Source organism: Pangasianodon hypophthalmus, chromosome 2 (assembly GCF_027358585.1).
Source record: "Pangasianodon hypophthalmus isolate fPanHyp1 chromosome 2, fPanHyp1.pri, whole genome shotgun sequence".
Classification (NCBI taxonomy): Eukaryota; Metazoa; Chordata; class Actinopteri; order Siluriformes; family Pangasiidae; genus Pangasianodon; species Pangasianodon hypophthalmus.
In genome coordinates, this window is record NC_069711.1 from 21,365,630 (window position 1) to 21,388,468 (window position 22,839).

At 39.4% G+C, this 22,839-nt stretch overlaps 1 protein-coding gene across 2 annotated transcripts in view; it reads right to left on the reverse strand.

Annotated features, from left to right (window-relative positions):
• Positions 1-49: 49 nt before the first annotated feature.
• The window catches only part of raver2 (ribonucleoprotein, PTB-binding 2), an 88,155-nt gene continuing 65,365 nt past the window's right edge, over positions 50-22,839 (reverse strand). The window contains exons 8-15 of one of the 2 annotated variants that reach the window (XM_026919886.3): positions 22,551-22,662; positions 20,421-20,635; positions 18,556-18,667; positions 16,340-16,485; positions 10,365-10,466; positions 8,536-8,658; positions 6,728-6,925; positions 50-5,382 (exon numbers count right to left, since the gene is read on the reverse strand). In XM_026919886.3, the coding sequence (XP_026775687.1) occupies positions 5,251-5,382; positions 6,728-6,925; positions 8,536-8,658; positions 10,365-10,466; positions 16,340-16,485; positions 18,556-18,667; positions 20,421-20,635; positions 22,551-22,662 (1,140 nt within the window). In that variant the 3' untranslated portion in view covers positions 50-5,250. The remainder of the gene's footprint in view (positions 5,383-6,727; positions 6,926-8,535; positions 8,659-10,364; positions 10,467-16,339; positions 16,486-18,555; positions 18,668-20,420; positions 20,636-22,550; positions 22,663-22,839) is intronic. The other variant, XM_053227690.1, reaches the window with a different exon arrangement.

A 22,839-nucleotide genomic window follows, 5' to 3' on the forward strand; every position in this document is an offset into this window, starting at 1 on the left:
GGCAACAAGATGGCGTAGTGTGGGAGAGAAACTCAGCAGGGAACAGACAGGCAGCACAGCTCCTTCTCTTTATTGCGGAATGTAAAACAATTCTTTCTGCTCAAAAAAAAAAGGGGAAAAACCCCAAACTATTTTTCTCCAGAATAAGACAAATAGTATCCAATAAAGAAAAATATACATAAATAGACAAATAAATACAAGGAATTATTTTCTTTACTACTATTTAAAACGTATAACGCGGAGAGCTCAGACCTACTAAAAAGGGAAAAAAAGGATTTGTGCTAGAGTACAGAGGAGTAAAGACATGCTTATATTCCACCGTACCTAAAAATAGCTTATTCACAGAAAGCAATATCAATATAATTTGAATATAAAATATTGCAAAATCTGAATTCCAGGTGAGAAAAAATGTACAAACATTAAAAATGAACAAATGTTGCAGAATGTCTACACAGCAAAAACAAGCCTTAGTGTTCCCCCTGCACGTAAACAGGTGAACCTGTAGTATATAAGTCAAGAAGAAACATTAGTATTGCAAAGCCAGCACATTTACACACACACACACAAACACACACACACTAACTGCGTTTTAAGGTTAAGACACACAAGCATACTAACTGTAGACTCTGGCCTTTTACACATGACTTGCGTACCTACTGAATTAAATATGATTTCGCAAAATGATAAGAAATACAAAGAGTGTAAGGGGTGAAGTTCACATTCAACATGAACAGGCACAGCAGAAATCCCCACATCTACTGATCAACAAACTTAACTAGACCTCTAAAGCTCAGAGGCAGACTGTAAAACCTTCACACTCTTCACACTGACAGCAGATGTAGTGTTGGAGAACGGCAGAGTGACCGGTAAGTAAGTTCTGTGACGAGGTAAGTGTGCTTTGATAATCCCTGCCGAGGTGGAATCAGCAGTGCTCAGGTTGGAGACAAAGCCGTCAGAGACCGTGGAACACGTTAAGCACAGGAGAGCGAGCTGAACGCTGAAAATACACGACGGACAAGCAGCCAGTAAACTATACAAGTTTGAAAACACATCAGGGCATGCTATTATAGGAAAATAATCAATGATTGAGTTGTGTGATGCTTATTTTCCTGTAACAGTATGTCCTGAAGTGTTTTATTCCTCACAGCAATTTGCCAACGAGTACAAATTTCTATATATATATGAATAGCACATCATAATTTTTAACCATTTATAGTTACTTTTAATGTGGAACATCCACGAAACACATTCCTGTTATCGCTTTCGTTAAAGGAGTTGTAAACAGTCGTTCCCTCACCAGCCTCTCTATCTTTAAGACAAAAAAAAAAAAAAAAAAAAAAAAAATATAACAGCTTATCATGTTTTGATAAGAAACTGGAACGAGCAAAGCCTTTGTCATTAAGATTTTCTTGTGACACTTACTGAATATTACAAAGTGCACTGGCACTGGAGACTCCTTCCATAAATGTTAGATATTTTCTTATGGAAAGCTTCACCATATAAATGATTATATATCTTTCTTTGTTAAATACATCATTATATTTTGGAGCACATCAGCAATACAAAACATATTTTGTATTAGAGCAGATTTGAGAATTCAACAGCACTGTGGTATAAATTCTCATATAGTACATCAAGAAAAATCCTTAAAGGAATCCTAAAGGTTTGTTTTCCTCCAAACGATTCAGCACTTTTCTCTGTATTGAGTAGGGCTGGGCAATGTTTGAAAACTGTGATACCAATCTGATGATTATTGAAGGATCAATTAACTGACATTACTTAATGCATTAGTTACCATGAACAAACCATGAACTTCTGCAAGAACACATTATCAGTAACATTTGTATTAGTTAGATTTAGATATTAGTTAGATAAGTGAAATGAAGCCCATAATGATCAATATGAACACATAATGCACATGGCAAAGAACTGAGGCTAAAGCAAGTTCCAATATTTACACCTGGAGATCAGAGTTCAGCAACTTAGCACCATTTAGGAACATTCTGTAATTTAGTTTTTTCTAATGTATGTCGATTTATTAGTCATAGACTGAATAAACATTAGCCAATGTATGTGGATTTCATTAACATTTAAACACATATCAATTAATACTTTGTTAAAATGCTTTGTTTGCTATTAATACTGATGTTTATGGTTTGTTAATGTTAAATGATGTTGTTAGTTAAGGGAACCTTAATATAAATAATCAAGTGTAAATGTGGTCATATTCTACCGATACTGTACGTGGAGGGGGAAAAAACTTATAACAATCTTCTTAACAACTGTTCCACAACTCTCCTCTCTGCGCTGTCCAAGGCCAACATGTGTAATCATCCTCAGCAGGTTTTTAGCACTACTGAATGCACAGGGTGCACATTCTTCTTTCTCTCTCTCACATACGCGCACACACACACACAAAAGAGAATGGCTTCCGGAGTGGGCGAGGACACTGGGCTAGTCAATACAATCACTGAGTATAAATAAAACACGCACAGCGTTATTCTAAAAGGCTGACTAAAGCAGGAAAAGCCTGTACATTCACTGCTATACAACAAAGATGAACCATCTCTGAGCATTGCCTTTAGCAGACAATACACACAAACACACACACACTCACACACACACACACACACACAGAGAAGCTCTATGGCTTTGAGCCGTTAAAATGTGGTTAAATATCATATACAAAAACAATTCTCCCAATGAAGGAGCTGTAAAGAGAAGCACTTATCCCCAATCAGTGTTATTATTACACTCATATGATACAGTAATATCTCTCTCTCTCACATACACACACACACACACACACACAGTCTTCTACACAGCATTAAGGTATCAGCGTGAGAGCAAGTACACTATATCAAAGCTATTTAACTAATACCCATTACACACACACACACACACACACACACACACACACATATATGTCCCCAGCAGCATCGCATTATTATTACAATTGGTACTATGAGCAATATTACTATTGCTGTGTAAAAGAATGGCAGGTAAAGATTTCCATCTCAGTGGGACAAAAAAAAAAAGTCCACCCTGGAACTGGAGCCTGCAGAGTGTACATATGTACACATACACGTATGTACATACATGCATGCACACGCACACGCACACACACACACACACACACACACACACACACCTCAACAGAGAGATCTTATACTTTATTGCCTTTAACTAGGGTCACGGCCCGTGTGGAGGCTTTGTGTTTTACTTATCTGCTCAAACGTGAGCTCGGCCTGTATTAAGGCTCCTCAGTAAAATGGCTGATTTTTCCTACATTTACAGCACTATGTACAGTGACACACACACACACACACACACACACACAAACACACACACAGTTTTGTAAGCAAAGACTAGTCCAGATGAGTGGATCAAAGACGAAAAATGCTTTCAAGTCAAAAAAACATGCCATTGCAATATTCGATCAATTTGCACTTTAATTATGGCTTTTTATATTTCTTTGTTTTTTTGATGGTACTACAATACTGAATAACGATTTTGTGTTTAAAACTTTATTCCTCCTGTAATATGTATTTTTTTAAACACCTTTATGAAACAACATAGGAATACAGATGTATGAAAAGGTTTGGGCATCCCTGGCCAAATCACATATTTTGTTGAATTTTTAAGTGAAGTGTAAAGAATTAAAGATAACTGCTTCACAAACTATTTTAAAAAAGTTAGACTTTCCAGCTGTAAAGTCTCAGAACTCATCATTAAGACTACAATTCCAGTGTGTTTCTGACTCTGATTCTCTGACTCTTCCAACCTTGTGCTAACACTCAATAACATAGGCTGCTCTCTATAATCTGAAAATGATCGTAATTGATGCCTACATAGGGCACTAAATGACACTAAGGACCTGCAGGAAGGTTTAGCAGACACAGGAGTGGTTGTGCACTGTTCTACTATGCAGCATTGCTTGCACAAACATGATCTGCATGGAAGAATCATCAGAAGAAACCTTACCTGTGACCTCATCACAAAAGTGAACGTCTGAAGTATGCAAAACAACACCTAGATAAGTCAGAGGCATTTTGGAAACAAATGCTGTAGACTGATGAAGTAAAAATTGAACTCTTTGGCCACAGTCACAATAAAAAGAATTGCATTTGATAAAGAACATCTTGCCAACTGCTAAGCACTGGGGTAGATCTATTATGCATTGGTGTCACGTGGCACCCAGTAGCACAAGAAATATTGCACAGGTAGATGGAAGAATGGATCCAAGTAATTATCAGCAATTTCTGGAAGCAAACAGAACAATAATCCAAAATGTACCTCAAAATCCACCATGAACTACTTGAAGAAATGCAACCTGAAGTGTTTGGAATGGACCTCCCAGTGCCTCTGATCATTGAAAATCTGTGGGTAGACCTTAAACATGCTGTACATGCAACATGACCCAAGAATATCTCAGAACTAGAAGCGTTCTGCCAGGAAAACTGGGGGAAATTCCTAAAACAAGAATATAAAGTAACTGTGCATTAACATTTGTAGAAAAATGTTTTTTTTTTAGTAGTTTGCTGCAGAGGTTGTGTTTACTTCTTTTCACTTCAAAAGTCAACAAATTTAATTTGGTGAAGGATGGCCAAACTTTTGCATACAATTTTAAAAGTGGACATTGTGATTATTAATACGTGTTTCTGTATGTATATATCATTTCTAGAAAACTGAACAGCCCACATGTTTCGTCTTTGACCCTAGTAGAGCCGTGTCTTTGTGAACTTTTGGCCCTTTCGTTAACCAGAACACATTGAGAGAAGTATTTACAGTAGATTACATTTGTACATCTGTACCAAACATGTCTAACTATTTGAAGCAACATCCATTTTGAAAGGCGAATTCTCTGAGGACAGTTCTGTCTTTTTCAGCCCTTAACCTCTTACACACAACACACACACACACGTGCACACCCAGGAGCAGTGAAGCGCCTTACCTGGGAGAAAGCAAAGTCAGAAAAGTTCACTATTATTAAAGCACAGCGGCCTCTCATTACACTGGCCAGAGGGTGTGTGTGTGTTACAAAAAAAGGCGCCTGGTCTGCAGCCCAGAATAAAACAGGCCTGAGAACATCCAGACCTTTAACGTTCACGCACGTTAAACGTCAGTACTCTTACACACAGAGTACAGAGTTAAGGCTTCGACTGGACAACAACAATGCACTACAAAAACACTGTGTAATTCAGTGTGTGTGTGTGTGTGTGTGTGTGTGTGTGTGTTTGTGTGTTCTTTCTAAATCCTCTTCTTTTTGAAATAGTCGGCATACTGGCCACCCAGACCCTGTGAGTGCTGGCCAACATAAGGCCCCTCTGATGTCACTTCCTGTACTGCCAGTGTGGGATATTCTCGCTTCTGTCCTCGAGCCTGAGAGAAACAGAAAAAGAAAGAGAGACAGAGAGAATGAAACAGAAATACAGAGAGGGAGCGAGACAGAGAGAGAGACAAGGAGAGAGAGAGACAGGGAGAGAGACAGAGACAGAAAGGGCAAAATACAGAGAGAGAGCAAGAGAGAGACAGAGAGCAAGAGAGAGAGAAAGGGGGGGAGACAGAGAATAAGACAGAGAGACAGAGACAGTAAGGGAGACAGAGAAAGAGAGACAGGGAGAGAGAGAGAGAGACGGGGGAGAGACAGAGAAACAGGAAAATAGACAGAGAGATAGAGAGAAAAAGAGACAGGCAAAGACAGGGAGAGAGATAGAGAGAAAGAGACAGAGTAAGAGAGAGGGGATATAGAGAGAGATGGAGAGAGTGAATTGTCAAATGATGATAAACAAAATCTAAATGTTAAAGATATACTTAAATACTAAATAAAAGTTACATAATCGTTCCTGTAAATATCACTCACTCTCACACACACACACACACACACACCTCATTTACATTAAGTCACTTCATGCATTGTATCTGGAATGTATCCTGGTAAGATTTTAACTGTATACATTTACATCTGTAGTAAAATGTGTTCTTGGTTATCTAGATTGAAACTTTCTTCCTGTATCATGTTTTATTAGGCAAATCTGCTTACTGTATTGTTCTTTGTTTCCAGTTGTTCTATGCAAACACTGGCTACTGCATCAAAAACCTCATTATTGTGTGAGACATACACAGACAGACAGAGGGAGAGATGGACAGAGATAGAGGGAGGGATAAAGACAGATCACAAATAAGACAAAGATGTAGGGAAGGAGAGATTTGAGGAAATAAAGAGACTGAGGGAGAGAAAGACCTGCAGATAGGAAGACAGGGGCACAGATATGGAGAGACGGAAAGAGAGAGATGGAGGAAAGGACATTGTGAGGAAGACAGAGAGAGAGGGCTAGAGAGAGGACACACACACACACGCACACTGAGATGTACTGTCTACTTCAGCAGAACTACAGACAGACGTGCAAATCTCTCTCTCTCTCTCTCTCTCTCTCTCTCTCCTCTCACTCCATCTGATAAACACTCTCCACACTAACTAGTGCCAGACTTGTGCTGAGCTGCTTTTATGAAAAACCCCAAGGACAGGAGAAACACACACACACACACCCTGAAAATTCTGCACAAACAGGTATAGATCTTTGAGGAACCAGTTTCAGACCTGCACAGAATGGCTTCACAATGTCTCTGTGTCTCTCTGCTGTGCACTGGCTCTACAACCCTGATAATTAACCATACAGACGTGTTGCCAGAGTGTGGGGGCCGGCACACGCATGCACACACTTACGTAGTAATACTGGCTCCAGTCTGTCACGCTGTGCGCACTGTGTGTGTGTGTGACGGCGCTCGGTGTGTGTGTGTGAGCGTGTGTAGGGGCAATGAAGCCAGGCATGATTGGCAGGGCACTGTAGGCGGGCAGGATAGGTGGAGCAGCACCATTCAGAGACAGAGGAGAAACCATGGGTGGCTTTACAACCTCCAGCTCCTAGATAGAGAGACAGAGAGACAGAGAGACACGCATGAGAGAAAGAGAAGGAGAGAGACAGAGAGACATGTGAGACATGTGAGACAAAGAGACAAAGAGACAGAGAGAGAAACAGAGAAACAGAGAGAGAGAGAGAGAGAGAGAGAGAGAGAGAGAGAGACAGACAGAGAGACATGGGAGAGACAGAGACACATGAAAGAAAGAAAAGGAGAGAGACAGATAAGTAAGAGAGAAAGAGACAGAAACAGAGAGACAGAGAGAGAGAGCCAGAGAAACACATGTAAAAGGGAGAGAGACAGAGAATAAGCGAGAAAGCGAGTGAGAGAGATAGACAGACAGATACGTATGTAAATAAATGGATTTACTGTAAGTGTTCATTTTCAATCATAATTTCACTATTTTGACAAAAATGCTTTATTAAATTATTCACTTATTATTCAATTCTGCCTCCTAAAGCATATTATTTAGTAACTACTGTAAATACTGTAGTAAGAAAAGTTGTAGATAGTTATGAGAGTGAGGAATGTGAGTTCTGAGTGTTCAGCAGGTTACAATTAGTCAATATTAAATCCATTTTATTCCATTGAACTCTTGACTAAAATGGCATATAATTTTGATAAAAGTAAAAGTAACTGTATTTTCAGCAACAAAATGGTGCACATTAATTATGTAAGATATAAAACATGACAGGGCGTGCTGTTCTAGGAAAAGATATCAGTGACAGAGAGGAATTCCATGAGGAACTGTCGGAACAATTCTTTAAGGAGTGTGTAGAAGTGGGGAAAAAAACTTGCACACAACTCTACACTTCATATAAAGTGATTTCTGACATGACAACATTCCACTAAAGCAAAAATACATTTAAAAAGACTTTTCCTTGTGCTGTCTTACGCAATGTGCAGTTGACTGTAAAATGTCTATCTAGTCTAAAATATTTTACAAAGAACAAAGTACATCTTTAATTCTCTATCCTCACTGTTTTTTTTTCAGCTAGTCAGCATCCCAACATCAGTGACTAGTAGTAGTCGAATAATCGAGGAGAATGAGGGACGCGTTTAAATGTAAAAGCACTTCATCTACCCCCTCAGTACAGATTTCTTTTATGAACACTATTCAAACTATTCAAATATTAAGCTCAATGTGTAAATGTTTAAAATTCTGGATATATATTGGAGCCGTTTCTACACTCAGAACACATTAGGTCTAAGTTGACATTATATATAGGCTGACCTATATTGTGTTACTGAGGCTGGATTAACTATATAACTATATAACTATAATAACTTTGATAATGCTGGATTGTGTTTTCCTGTAACAAAATCAAAAAATCATGGACCTCCTGGCTATACTTCACAGACTCCACTAGACCCCACTGGACTAGTCTATGGAGCGTGTAGATGAACGGCTTGATTTGTTGAGAGTTCATGGAGAACACTGGATGTGTGACACTGGAATCACTAAAGCTTTTATCTGCAGAATGCAGACTGATCTTCTCCACCATTCTCATATCTGAGCAAACTCTACTTCTAGTGTGAGGAACTATTATGCTTTAGGCTGTAGTGGGTTGCACTGTATTGTGTGTGTGTGTAAGTGTGTGTGTGTGTATGTACCTTGCTGAGGTCTCTCTGCTGGTACCCGGGTGCAGCAGCTTGGCTTATCTGAGTCTGAGAATAGTACTGAGTGACAGCCTGCATGTAAGGAGTGTAGTCTCCATATGAAGATGTGACCACAGCCTGAGAGAGACAGACAGAGAGGCAGACAGGGAGAGAGAGAGGGACAGAGAGAGAGAGAGAGAGAGAGAGAGAGAGAGAGATAGAGTTTTAGATCTGACTTTATTTTCCAGTGAATAGTCTAGATTTGTTCTAATTTCTGCTAGATTTGTTCTAATTCCATCTTACTGAAATATAACATTTTTTTTTGGGTCCAGGCCCCTTGAGGAGCCCCTTCACCTATGATATGAGATTCTTCACCTGGATAGTCACTATTCCCACCATGGTGGTGTCCCTGACTGCTTGCAGCCTCCACACTGCACTGAAATTAAAGATTTTCACAGGCTCTTCCAATGCTATTATTTATGCTATTATTTCTAATTTGAAGCCAACTCAAAACCAAATCATTCATTCATTCATTCATTCATTCATCTTCAGGAAGCGCTTTATCCTGGTCAGGGTCACAGTAGAGTCTATCCATGTAACACTGGGTGCAAGGTGGGAGAATTCACCCCGGAGAGTGGGAGGAAGCCGGAAAACCTGGAGGAAACCCACAGGAACATGCGAAACACAGCACAGACAGTAACCACAGCTCAGGATTGAACTGGGGACTCTGGAACTGTGTTGTGGCAATGTTACTCACTGCACCACTGTGCCACCCAAATCAACATTACTGCAACATTACTGCTGTAATATGAAGGCAATATGAAGTCTCAATATTTTGAGATATTTTGTGATTCTGAGACATAATTTCAAGAAACATTGATAAAATCATTTTATGTTATCTCAAATGGCAGAAATGGGCTTAATCAAATTTAATACCTGCGCTTCGGTTGAGATCATTTCCACACACATTCGCTATTCCTGAAGTTACTTTCAGTGTTGATCAATCACACTGCGAGTGTTTTATTTATTTGCATGAACAGCATATTCATTAAAGCAAAAACACAAAACACATTTACTATTTTTTCTCATTTGAAAGACACAACCCTCAATAGACCCTGTTTGTGACTTGCATATTTCTTGAGTGTTGTCAACTTTACAGGTATTCAAACACACAAACCTTTAGCAAGTCAGGGCCTGAGAGTTTGCCTTGCTGGCAGCTATAAAGTCCATCCCAAGTTCTAACCTCCTGCACAGAATTACAACCTGAGCACACAACATTGCAACAGTTCAACATGTCCCAAAGACCAGATGATGTGAAAGAAGAGTTCACAAGCAATGTGTTTACAGAATACGCATATCCCATGCTCTTTCTATTTTCTATTACAGACATCACTTCAACTGAGAATGAAACACAGAGGTGGTGTTGTATGTGTGTGTGTGTACATGTGGTCATTTCTATCTGGGGACCAATATTTCCTAAAATGCTCATTTTCAACAGGGGGGAGATATCTGGCTGGTCCCCATAAGAAAACTGGCTTTTATACTTTAAAATATTTTCTCCTTAATTAGAAGATGGTTACAGTATTTAGCTACAGTAAAACTAAAAAAAACAAAAAACAAATGTAAATAGTGTGTGGTCATGTTTTAATTTATGGGGACCAATAATTTCCATTATGCTATTTGACTGTTTCAAAAGAGACATTAATAACATTCATGTTAAGAGGAGGTGTAACATTATTTCACTACAATAAAACAAAAACAAGCAAAACAAATATACCCCCCACCCAAAATATAAAGGTGGTGTGTGTGTGTGTGTGTGTGTGTGTGTGTGTGCGTGTGCTCACCTGAGCTTGTTCCTTGTTGTACTCTGTAGCTGTAGTACTCTCCTGGCTAGTATTACTGTAGCCCTGTGCCTGATAATGTTGGTACCACTGCTGCATGGCCTCCTACCATACACACACACACACACACACACACAAACAGAAGCCATCAGGGGCATTACACACTCACAGCAGCATCATGGTCACTGGGCCGCACTTATCAATCTTTCAGCGAAGTTGTGTATAAATTGTTTCGTAGGCCAAACTGAACTAAACATTTGGTAATAAGTTTCAGATTTTCTTTGTACTCGTGTGCAAATGTTGAAAAATGCCAATTGGCCATAAATTACCTTGGTTGGTAATTTATAGCTAAATGGCATTTATCAACATTTGGCACAGCTCATGGCACAGCTGATTTACATTTAGTTTCACCCACAAAACTAAATCTCATCTAAAGCTTTAGTGTAGATAAATCTTCCTGAGCTCAGTCATTGTAGCACACTGGCTACCACAGACACACACTGACTCCTTTTATAGGACGACATTTCCTTTGTCTTAGTTGAATGGCTAATCTTATTAGTTTTAATTCATGGATTTCTTTTGGATTGCTTTCTTTTAAGTCATTCATATGAAATGACTGAGTTTCTCATTAAATGTGTGTAATTGAAATAAATAAGCGATTTAAACCTGACAACATAATCCATATTTTAAAAATTGCAGTAACTCATCGGCAATTGTGCAGCTCGAAGCTGATCAATTGAGGGTCATATTAATGAGTCTCCTTATACAAAAAATTACTTCATTAAACTCAAGAGTTTTTGTAGGATATAAACCTTTTTTTTTCCATTATCATGAATACCATATTTCTTGTATAAATGCTCCTGTAAATAATTTACGAATAAAATTACTTTATATCCAGCTTGATAAATGAGGCCCAATAACATGAGATGTAGCCTGCATTCATACTGCTGCAGTTGGGATTAATTCACATTATTTCCTTTTATTTTATTTTTTTTTTGCTTTTTTACTGCTTTTTCTCCCAGTTTAATCATTAGTCATTGATTCCTCTAACTAGATCTCTGCTATCACCAAGTCCAACACGTGCTTCCTACAAGACAGACAAAGTCAGCCACCTTATTTTTTTTTAGTAACATCACTGGGCAGCTTAACAAAATTGTATATTTAATGTATAAATGTTGGCAGCCATAAAACCTGAGAGCTATCGGCTTGTGTGTCATCACCTCACTCCTCCATTGATTCACTCTTTTCTTTCTATCCTCTTGCCTTCACCAGTTTTTCTGACTTGCCCTGGTTGCTGCTCTCTCTCCCTCTCCTTCTCCTCTCCCTCTTTCTGTCTTCATCCAGTGTGAAAGCTTGCTGTCTCTTTTCACTCGAGCTGTACAGTGCGGGGGAGTAGCGAGGGACCAGATGGGACAAACGACTCGCAGCCAAACCCCCCTCCCGTCCCCGTCCTCCTTTTCTCTTCTCTCTCTCCCACATTTGCTCTCTCACTCAGAGGTGCACTTGCAGAAAGATGAAGGATTCAAGGCCAGTTAATCCACCTAAATGCCCTTATCCTTCCAAACCACAGCCAAAAAGGAGGAGTGTGTGTACATGAGAGAGTGATGGTTTATGTGTGAAATCGCAGTAAATTCTGTTGCAGTTATGTTAAAGAAATTCTGCAGCATTTCACACCCTAATCTCTATTTACTTCATCTGTAGGGTGAGATAACCAGAGACAGCAGGACTGGGAAAAGAATGGTAAACCTGTTTACTTCAGACTCACCTATAACAGAAGTCGTTGTTAGGGGGAGTTGACAAAAGTTTAAGCAAAACTTGCAACCCTTTAACAAATTCTTCAGTCAAGAATATTTGTAAATTAAGCTCTAAATCGATGGGACTAATCCTTCAGAGGGAAGAATTTGTGGTTACTTCCAACATTCCAACTTAAAAAAATGATTGCTTCAGTACTGGAAAGTTGGAAAGCAGGAAATAACAAGCTGGGTGAAATAACTTGAAACAGCATGTTCACTCACATGTGAGGGCGTCTATGTCAACTAATTTCTCATCTCTGATGCCAAACAAATTCTGGTTTTAAATGTCTGATTATGTCGTTTTGATAGACATTTTATTTATACCATTAAACACATGATGTTTAGTGTGTAACGATGTGCCAACTGTCTGATTCTCGTTCAGTAGTCAAACATTAGTTCTCTGTTTTTTTTTTGTTATGGACAAGTAAGGAATAAAAAACTTGGTGGCATGCTGTTGTAAGAAAAAATCAACAACAGAGTGGTGTGATACGCCCCGGCAAAAAGCAGGGCTTCTGTTACCACCCCGAAGTTGATTACTTTCCAGTAACTTTAAGAGCAGAAAATGTTTTGTTCCTCTTATACCACAACAATTTGCCAATGATTACATTTTTTATTTTACAAAAAAAAAACCCGCGTTATACTATTTACTCGTTATAGTAATGTTGTGGAACCACCATGAAACAAGTAAGTTCCTGTTGTCATTTACATTATAAGAGCTATTCACGTTCCTTCACCTGTGTTTGTTTTTTCTTTCTCTTGAAGTTAATAAGACTAAAAAATGCAGATTGCTATCGATAAACCAAAAGGAAAAAAGTTGTTTATCCTGTAGATTTTCCTGTGTCAGTAGATTTAAAGGAACAGCTTTACCTCTGACTGTTACAAAGTGCTGACACTGGGTCTCCAAAAATGTCCTTCCAAAAACGCTAAGAAAACTTTACTATAACAGGAATTACATGATTTTCTTTGTTAAATAACTTTTTTTAATCCATTTGTTTTTAGTGTTAGATTATGTGGTGCATCTGCCATACAAGTTCCTGTAAATTTGTTGTTCCTACAGAAACAGAGCACATTAAAATAAACCTGTGATTTGCCTTGTGGCTGGCACTACTATCAGAGCTGCTGTTACAGAAGATTAACCAATTTAAAATCAACTGACCAATCAGAATCAATAATTCAATAGTGCTGTCTTATAAGGCCTTTTAAGTCAGAAAAATAATGTGTTTGCGATAAGTGGGGGCCTCAGCAGGCAAATTCTTGGACCAAAGTGCAACAGCGGATTTTGAATGTCACATTCGGTGTTACACCACTTCACTCACTTTAGCACAGGCTTATTTATTTATGACCAAGTAGCAAGTAAGTGCAAATGGGAAAATTAGTTTGTGGCCAACATTACCTTACACAATAATATATCATGACTAAATTACACCTGAGGATAGATGGATGGATGGCTGGATTGATGGACGGACAGATAGATAGATAGATAGATAGATAGATAGATAGATGCAGATTTGACAAACGTGAGAATACAATATTTACACCAATACATCAGTCTGGAGCTGAACAGAACAAAAACAAGAAAAAGTAAGAGAAAAAGAGAGAGATGCCCAGTGGTGGCAAGTGTTAAACTGTCCTTCTTTTACCTGTGTGAATGAGAGAAGAGCTCAGCCCCTTCATTCAAAGCCCTATTATTGCTATTTCATCTCATTCTCATTCTGCTGTGATCTCTCTTACTGAGTTACCATCAGTCCCCTTTTCATTTTCCTCTGGGCATGTGCCACCCCCTCCGGCCCCTTCTGTCATGTTTAATATCCGACAGAAAATAGGTACAGTGCACAGAGAGAGTGAGAGAGAAAGGGGGAGAGAGAGAGAGAATCGTATATGACATTTAAATGACATATCAAAGCTAGGCTGTTTTTATTTTACACCAGTACCCCATGTTCCTCGTCCCTACAACTACTCAGCTATTCATGGTTTCATTTCAGTCCTGGCATTTAGCACAGCTGATGCTTCCTGGTCTTAGAGTTCGGTGAAATAACAGGTTTAAAAACTGCAAGAAATAATGTGAAAACTGCAGTATAATAAGCACTGCTGTAAACAGAAATACATTCACCAGCCACTTTAATAGCAACACCTTTACCCCTGCACATTCATACAAATATCCAATCAGCCAATCACACGGCAAGAGCGCAATGCATAAAATCATGCCGCTATAGGTCAAAAGCTTCAGTTAAGGTTGATATCAAACAGAATGGAGAATAAATGTGATCGCACTGACTTTGACCATGGCATGGTTATTGTTGCCAGAGTCTGAGTATTTCAGAAACTGCTGATCTCCTTGGATTTTCATGCACAGCAGTCTCTTCAGTTTATACAGGATGGTAACGCAAATAACCGTTCTTTACATCTGTGATGAGCAGAAAAGCATCTCAGAACATATAACACATCAAACCTTGAGGCAGAAGGGCTACAACAGCAGAAGACCACATCAGGTTCTACACCTGTCAGCCCAAAAAGGAACCTGAGGCTACGCTGGAAAATCGGAAACAATTAGACTAGCCTAGGCGATGCCACTCGCTGGATGTTTTTCTGTGTAAACTCTAGAGATGTGTGAAAATCCCAGGAGATTAGCAGTTGCTGAAATACACCAATGACCATGCCACACTTAAAGTCACTGAGATCACATTTTCCTCCATTCTGATATTTGATGTGAACATTAACTGAAGCATTTGACCTGTATCTGCATGGTTTTATGCATTGCAATGCTGACACATGATTGGTTGATAATTGCATGAATGAGCAGGGGTACAAGTGTTCCTATTAAAGTGTCCAGTGAGTGTATGTATTGTTTCCATACTGTGTATGCCATGTCACGGGGGGCAAAATTATCAAATTCGGAGACAAGAAATGGCCATCGCAGAACACTGATTTTGTGTGCTGCAACCATTTCTGTGTTTATTTGGATGCATATTATCTTGCTGAAAGACATACATTTCTCCATCAAGTCTCCTGAAAAAGGAAAAATATCCTGGTACTTAGTGGAATCCATGATGCCATTAATCATCACAAGAGCCCCTGGAGCCACCACCATATTTACTGGTGAGTTTGGGGGCTTTTTCTTGTAAACAGGTCTTTGCTCAGCATGCATTCCAATAGTGTGGAATCTGAGCACAATCTGAGCACAATGTACTTATATTTTATACAACTATTTTTGCCCATTCTTTTAAAGGGTGCCAATAATTCTTAACTGTAGTACTTTTATTAAACATTTTTGCTGCTTCACTCATAGTTTCCTCAAAAATTTTGAAAAGAATTCATAACTGTTGTAGTAGGCAACTATGACAGAGGTGCTGTAGTAACTAAATTATAAGCATTATTTGCAAACCATGGTTTTCTTACGGGCCAAAACAAAAGAAGCCTTCAGTGAACTGACTGTATTGGTAGCATAATAGTTACCTGTGAGTATTGCTGAGTGTACTGGTTCGTGTGAATGTGTGTGTTGGAGTGTAATAGTTACCTGTGAGTATTGCTGAGTGTACTGGTTCGTGTGAATGTGTGTGTTGGAGTGTAATAGTTACCTGTGAGTATTGCTGAGTGTACTGGTTCGTGTGAATGTGTGTGTTGGAGTGTAATAGTTACCTGTGAGTATTGCTGAGTGTACTGGTTCGTGTGAATGTGTGTGTTGGAGTGTAATAGTTACCTGTGAGTATTGCTGAGTGTACTGGTTCGTGTGAATGTGTGTGTTGGAGTGTAATAGTTACCTGTGAGTATTGCTGAGTGTACTGGTTCGTGTGAATGTGTGTGTTGGAGTGTAGTAGTTACCTGTGAGTATTGCTGAGTGTACTGGTTCGTGTGAATGTGTGTGTTGGAGTGTAATAGTTACCTGTGAGTATTGCTGAGTGTACTGGTTCGTGTGAATGTGTGTGTTGGAGTGTAATAGTTACCTGTGAGTATTGCTGTGTGTACTGGTTCGTGTGAATGTGTGTGTTGGAGTGTAATAGTTACCTGTGAGTATTGCTGAGTGTACTGGTTCGTGTGAATGTGTGTGTTGGAGTGTAATAGTTACCTGTGAGTATTGCTGAGTGTACTGGTTTGTGTGAATGTGTGTGTTGGAGTGTAATAGTTACCTGTGAGTATTGCTGAGTGTACTGGTTCGTGTGAATGTGTGTGTTGGAGTGTAATAGTTACCTGTGAGTATTGCTGAGTGTACTGGTTTGTGTATTCTGAGGCACTGCAGTCAGTGCTGTACTGGGTGGTTGGGAGGGAAGCAGGAGGCAGAACTGAGCTATAGGTCCCACTGACCGCCTGGCCTTTACTGCTGCTGCTGCAGGGAGCTACACACACACACACACACACACACACACAGATAAACCAAGGACTTCAAAACATCCCCGCTACACCCAAAACATGCGTCACTTGTCATCACGTATACCTGCCAGCTGTTGGCACCATGGCAGGAAACATAGCCTTGAGCGTGGAGCCATTTGACAGGACAATTATGAACCATAAACCTCTCAGTCAAGTCATCTGGGCCTCTTGCCAGTCCACATATTTATTCTGCTCCAGCTCTACACACACCTGAGGCGGATAATCGAGCCTGGAGAATCAGGACTACTCAGCTCAGGTGTGTTTGGAGTTGGAACAGAATAAAGCTGAAACTGTCTGGCTGGGGATCACTGAGATTGTCTTCTATAACACCCGTCTGAAATATAGAGCTGGCTCAGGGCTACATACACCGTAGTGCCAAAGACTCAAGCTGTGTGTGTATGTGTGTGTGTGTGTGTGTGTGTGTGTGTGTATGTATTCCTTCATGTGCACAGCTTTCTGTTCACACAGCAATCTCAGGAGACCTAAACGCAATGCTATGTGTCCCTATGAGGAAAATGCAGTGAAGTGCTGAAGGAAGATGGTAATTAGGAGATTCACACTTTTGGCCCATAAGGAATTATTCAGTATGTAATTTAAGCAGAGAAAACAAATGTGCTTTCATTTTTATCAAGTAAAACATTTCGACTTGTAATCACATGATTTCAAAGATACCTTCAAAATACTAAGATTCACAGTATTGAATCTTGCTTGCTTCTTTGTTTTAGGCTTTTTAAAATTATTATTATTATTATGAATATTTTTTCTTCAGTTTAATGGCTTTCCAGGGAATATAGTGTGGAGATGAGGTGATACAACCTACCTCACATCTACTAAATGTTTTCATTTCAAAGGCTTTTCATTTTGGGCTGTATACAGAGCTGGCAACTTAAAGTAAAGAATATGTCAATATTTAGGTAGGTAAAGTTCCCCATGTTTAGAGTGGGATTTTCGCAGGTGCTTAAGCTGATTTTATGAAAGTCACATGCAGGAAATTACAGGTATCTGCATGCAATTCATGCCTCCGTGGTTGCCAGATTTTTCTTGAGTAGAAGTGTCCACTGCCTTTAAACCCAGAAAAAATCGAGAGATAATAAATGCGGACTGAAGAAGCAGATTATACCTATACTGTCAATTGTAATATGATGTAACATTTAAGAAAAAGTTGTAGGATGTATTAATGAGAAGATAACAAGCACTGAAATAAACATCTAATAGGAGTCTAGTATACTGCTAATATCTAACTGCATGAATTGTCCTAGTTGTAATGATTACATCTATCACTACAAGTTTGGTTTAATTTAACAATATGGCTTATTCAGCAGCTTATAAAATAAAATTTAATCCAGCACATCCTATATTATTGAGCTAGAAGTACAGTGTCAGAAAGTGTGAACCTAGGCAGAGGTAAACAATGTATCTACTATTGAGCATTGCAGCAAGTGACTTGACAGGCCATAAAAATATATATATTTTTTTATATCATGCTCCAAAAGGTAATAGTATGCACAACTAAGTGTAGCCATGAGATATTAAATAAAGGTCAGCAAATTATAATGTGTCTGTGGGACTTGATTTTATTGCACTAGTTTTAGTTGAATTAATAAAATAAAAAATATTTTGTCAATCCAATGAGAAATAAAGCTTTAAGTGAGTGTAGTTAATAATTTTATCCATAAAAAGTCTGGTGCTTGAGATGAGAAATATTAAGAGAGATTATATGGCAAGAGTTGATATTGCTCAAGAAAAATCGTCTTAAATTCAAGATCAGAATGGTGCGTCACTGAGACACGCCTCTGCAGAGCTGAAATCTGTAGTTACATTGGAGGTCTGAATACTAACGTGTGCAACTTCAGTATTAACTCCACACTATACACGTTAGTCCAGTCTGAATATGGCCCTCTGGGATCGCTTTGTGAACAGAGATACTCAGGGATAAATATTTCTCAGGAGTACACTGATGTCTAAATAAATAGCTAAAGACAGAAATTCAGTGCGTGTGTGTGCACGTGTGTGTGTGTGTGTGTGTGTGCGTGTACCCTGCAACACCACTCCAGGTAAGACACTGGCCATGTTTAGGTAAGGGTTGGAGGGCAGTTTCACCTCTTTAGGTGGCTCTCCCAGCAGAGACATCTGGCAGCTGGTTTGTGTCTGCACACACAAAAAGAAGACACACACACACACACACACCTTTCATCAGTGTTTGAATTATACAGAAACTCCCAGACACTGGAAGACTGTTGGACAAAAAGGTGACATGACAGTACACCTCTTATTCAGACAAGGTGTTAAAGATAGTGAGTCACAATTATTTTCTGTTAAGAAAAAAATCATTATCAAGGCATCTTACAATCTTCAGTGTCATACTCACAACACTAAGCTCACAATGTAACTACATCATTCATCTACTGCATGAAATATAAATAAAAGACCAGGATAAATAATGTTTAACATGTGTACAGTCCAGCAGTCTATGTTGTGTAAGGAATAAAACACTACAGGATGTGATGCTATAGGAAAATAATCAAAGACAGCTTGGTGTGATGCAGACGTTACTACCCAGGATTTGACTATTTTCCAATTACAGCATGGAAAATCAAACAGCACATTTATTTTTTTTTTTAAATGTCCTTATTTATAGTTACACGTAATGTTTTGGAACAGTTCTCCACACAATAGGTCTCTGCAATCTTCTATAGAAGCAATAATGTGTTCAAATGAGCAGCAACAGCGCCATGGCATAACAAAGGAATAAAACACAACAGGGCATACTGTAATAGGAAAACAATCAACAACGTCAAAGTTTTACCCTGAGGTTTTCCAATAACAGCACATCTCAGAATGTTTTATTCCTCTTATAACGACTGGGGGCAGTCGTGGCCTAATGGATAGAGAGTCGGACCCGAAGGTGAACCTGAAGGTTGTGGGTTCGAGTCTCAGGTCCGGCAGGAATTGTAGGTGGGGGGAGTGAATGACCAGCGCTCTCTTCCACCCTCAATACCACGACTGAGGTGAGACCCTCGAGCAAGGCACCGAACCCCCAACTGCTCCCCGAGCGCCGCAGCAAAAAAAGGCTGCCCACTGCTCCAGGTGTGTGTTCACGGTGTGTGTGTGTATTCACTACTGTGTGTGTGCAGTTGGATGGGTTAAATGCAGAGCACAAATTCCGAGTGGGTCACTTCACTTCACTTCAGTAATTTGCCAGTTACAATATTTATTTATTAAAGAATGGCATGTCATAATTTTTTATCCATTTATAGTTACATGGAATGTTGAAATAATTATTACATTATTTGTTTTATCCTGTTATTACATTATAACAGCAGGGTGCATTAATAAGAACTGGTGACTTGTCTTGCAGCTGGAACTACTGTCAGAGCTGCTGCTATAGAACATTAATCAACACTCTCTGACCAATCAGAATTGTGAATTCAACAACCGTGTAATGGAATGTTTGTGTATTGCTAGTTTTTAGGGAACTGTTTTCCTTGCTGGTCCTGTCACTTTGCTCCATTTCAACAATAACATACAAAAACTAATTGAGTAAGGACTCCTCCTCCAGCCTGCTAAATGTAAGTGAGTGAATACAAAATAGCTCTCACACACATGCAGTATGTATACAACTGGAAATCGTAAAGCTAATAGAAAAGATAAATATCATGTCATGAGATGGAAGAAATAGAGTGAGAGGATGAAATAGACTGATAGAGACAGCTAGAGGAGGAGACAGAGATAGAGAGTGAAATAAAGAGTTAAAAAGAGGGAAGGGAACTATATAGAGACATAGAGAGAAAGAAAATAGAAGGAGATATAAAAAGACAAAGTGAGGAAAAGGGAGAGAGAGAGAGAGAGAGAGAGAGCATAAACAATGGCGGAGCAGCAGAGGAGTGAAATGTGCACTCACTGTAAGTGTGCAGTTCTCGGATGCAGTGCTGTTGTGGTTAACCGGGGCTTTGGAGCTCAGTGCCACTCTGCTTGACCCAGAACTGAAGCCGTGTGTCTGGCTGTGAGAGTGAGTTGACACTGCTGGCTGTTTGTCTGGGGCTGACACACCGTTCTGATCCCCGGGGCTCATGTGAGCGCGGCCTGCTCCGGACCCTCCAGCCTCCCGACTTGAGTCTGAGAATCCCAGAGACACAACATATGCAGAATTTAAATAAGCAGGATAACAAAATACACAAAAGTCTGACTGGTTGTTGCTTTGTTTGTGCTGTCAAAGTAACATTGTTTTATTTCTTAACATGCACAGGGAACATCTATCCATCCATTTTCTGTACCGTTTATCCTACATAGGGTTGCTGGGAGCCTGGAGCCTATCCCAGGGAAGTCAGGGCACAAGGCAGGGGACACCCTGGACGGGGTGCCAACCAATTGCAGGGCACAATCGCACACATTCACACACCCAATTTGGAAATGCCAATCAGCCTACAATGCATGTCCTTGGAAAGGGGGCGGAAACTGGAGCAGCCGGAGGAAACGCCTGAGAACACAGAGAACATGCAAACTCCGTGCACACAGGGCGGAGGCGGGATTTGAACCCCTAACCCCGGAGGTGGGAGGCAAACGTGCTAAAGTAAATTCAGCAAAGTAAATTCAAGTAAATTCAGACACTGGAATGTTAAAACGTATTCATACTTTATACAGGCATGGTGTGCCTAATTAAAAAGAAATCATTCTCAAATTCTCAAAAAACTTATCAACACAAACGCAAACAATAATCACAGCACAATCACAGTACACTGAGGTACATTTGTTTTCCTATATTGTGCATCTAAAACATCCTTACCAATCTACTTTTTTTCATCATACTCCGATCAAAAGCCTGCTGAAATAATTACTTTTAAATATGTTTTGTAACAGATTTTTCATCACTGACCATCAACAATCATTTTTGTGAGGAATTAAAAAAAATAAATTCCAAAAATGTTAATATAATTTCATTACAGCCAGTACGTTAATATCATAAATGTTTTATTTGCATACCACTCAATATACTATGTGAGAGGTTTTACACCAAAATTCCTTCATTCATTCATCTTCAGTAAGTGCTTTTGTTGCATTCGACTAGGAAAGCCAAAGTTGGAAAGGTGCCCTCAACCCCAGGTTCAGTACATGACATCAGATCAACATGGCTGCTCATAGCATCAACAGTAAACAAAAAACAGTAAACATCTTTACTTTTTAAATGAGTTATGCTGTATATACATGCACAAGCATTTGCTTTAGATTAATCAACATACAGATAGCTTGTTAAATGTGTAATATTGACTATAGTTCACTGTTGTAAGGAGATAAATTCACTCATTTCACTAAACGTATTTCACTAACAAACTAGCTAGATTTTAAAAGGTGAATATGCAGATGTCCATATTTTTTTCCACTTATGTAAATAATGTAGTTCTGTGTTCCGAATTCCCACTTCCAAGTTTAGTCTAACACAGCGTCAGTCCTTGCCAGGCTTGTGGTAGATCCAGAGTCTATCCTGGGAACACTGGATGTGAGGTGGGAATACACCGTGAATGAGACATTAATCCTTTTTAGAGTAATCCCTCAACTGGCAGATTTTTTCAGAGGTGGGAGGAAACCAGAAAACCCAGAGGACCATTGGGAGAATATGCAAAACTCCACCCAGAGAGCAACTTGAGGTCAGGACTGAACCTGGAGCTGTGAGGTGGCACCTACTGTACCACTGTGTCACCCTTACACCAAAATATCGCTTACAATTGCTATATAATGTTAAACATTTGTACAAAATTTACATTAAAGGTCTTCTGAAGTGGTGGCATTTTACAGTTTCGATGTGGATTCACATCGTACCTATACTGAAGTGCTAATGAACCGACACATGTATATTCATTTCAAAGGTTTCGTCTGAAAACCATAGCCAAAGAAAGAACACTGATTGAAGCTGCAGCCTCTAACTATTCATACTGGATTCCTCAAACACTGTTTAGATTTGCATTGCAAATGCAGCTCTGTGAAACAGCTAGCGCAAGGCCAGAGCCAGCCTACGCACACAGCCTACAACACCTACCAGTGGGGGAATCTCCAATCAGCCCTTTCACCACCGGCACCGGGGCTGCAGCTCGCAGAGCCAAGACTTTATGGAGAAGTAAACGGGAGGGGTCTCCTAAAAGACTGGGAATCTGGAATGAGAGAGAGAAAGAGGTAGACAAAACAAAGTAGACAATGCATCGGGGTTTTACTAGTGTACTTGATAAGACAGACAGAGCAACATCCAGTGCAATCCATATGTAAATAGACACATTTTGTTGTGATATAGTGTCTGCACTCAAAATATTAAAACTACTTCAAACACTAAA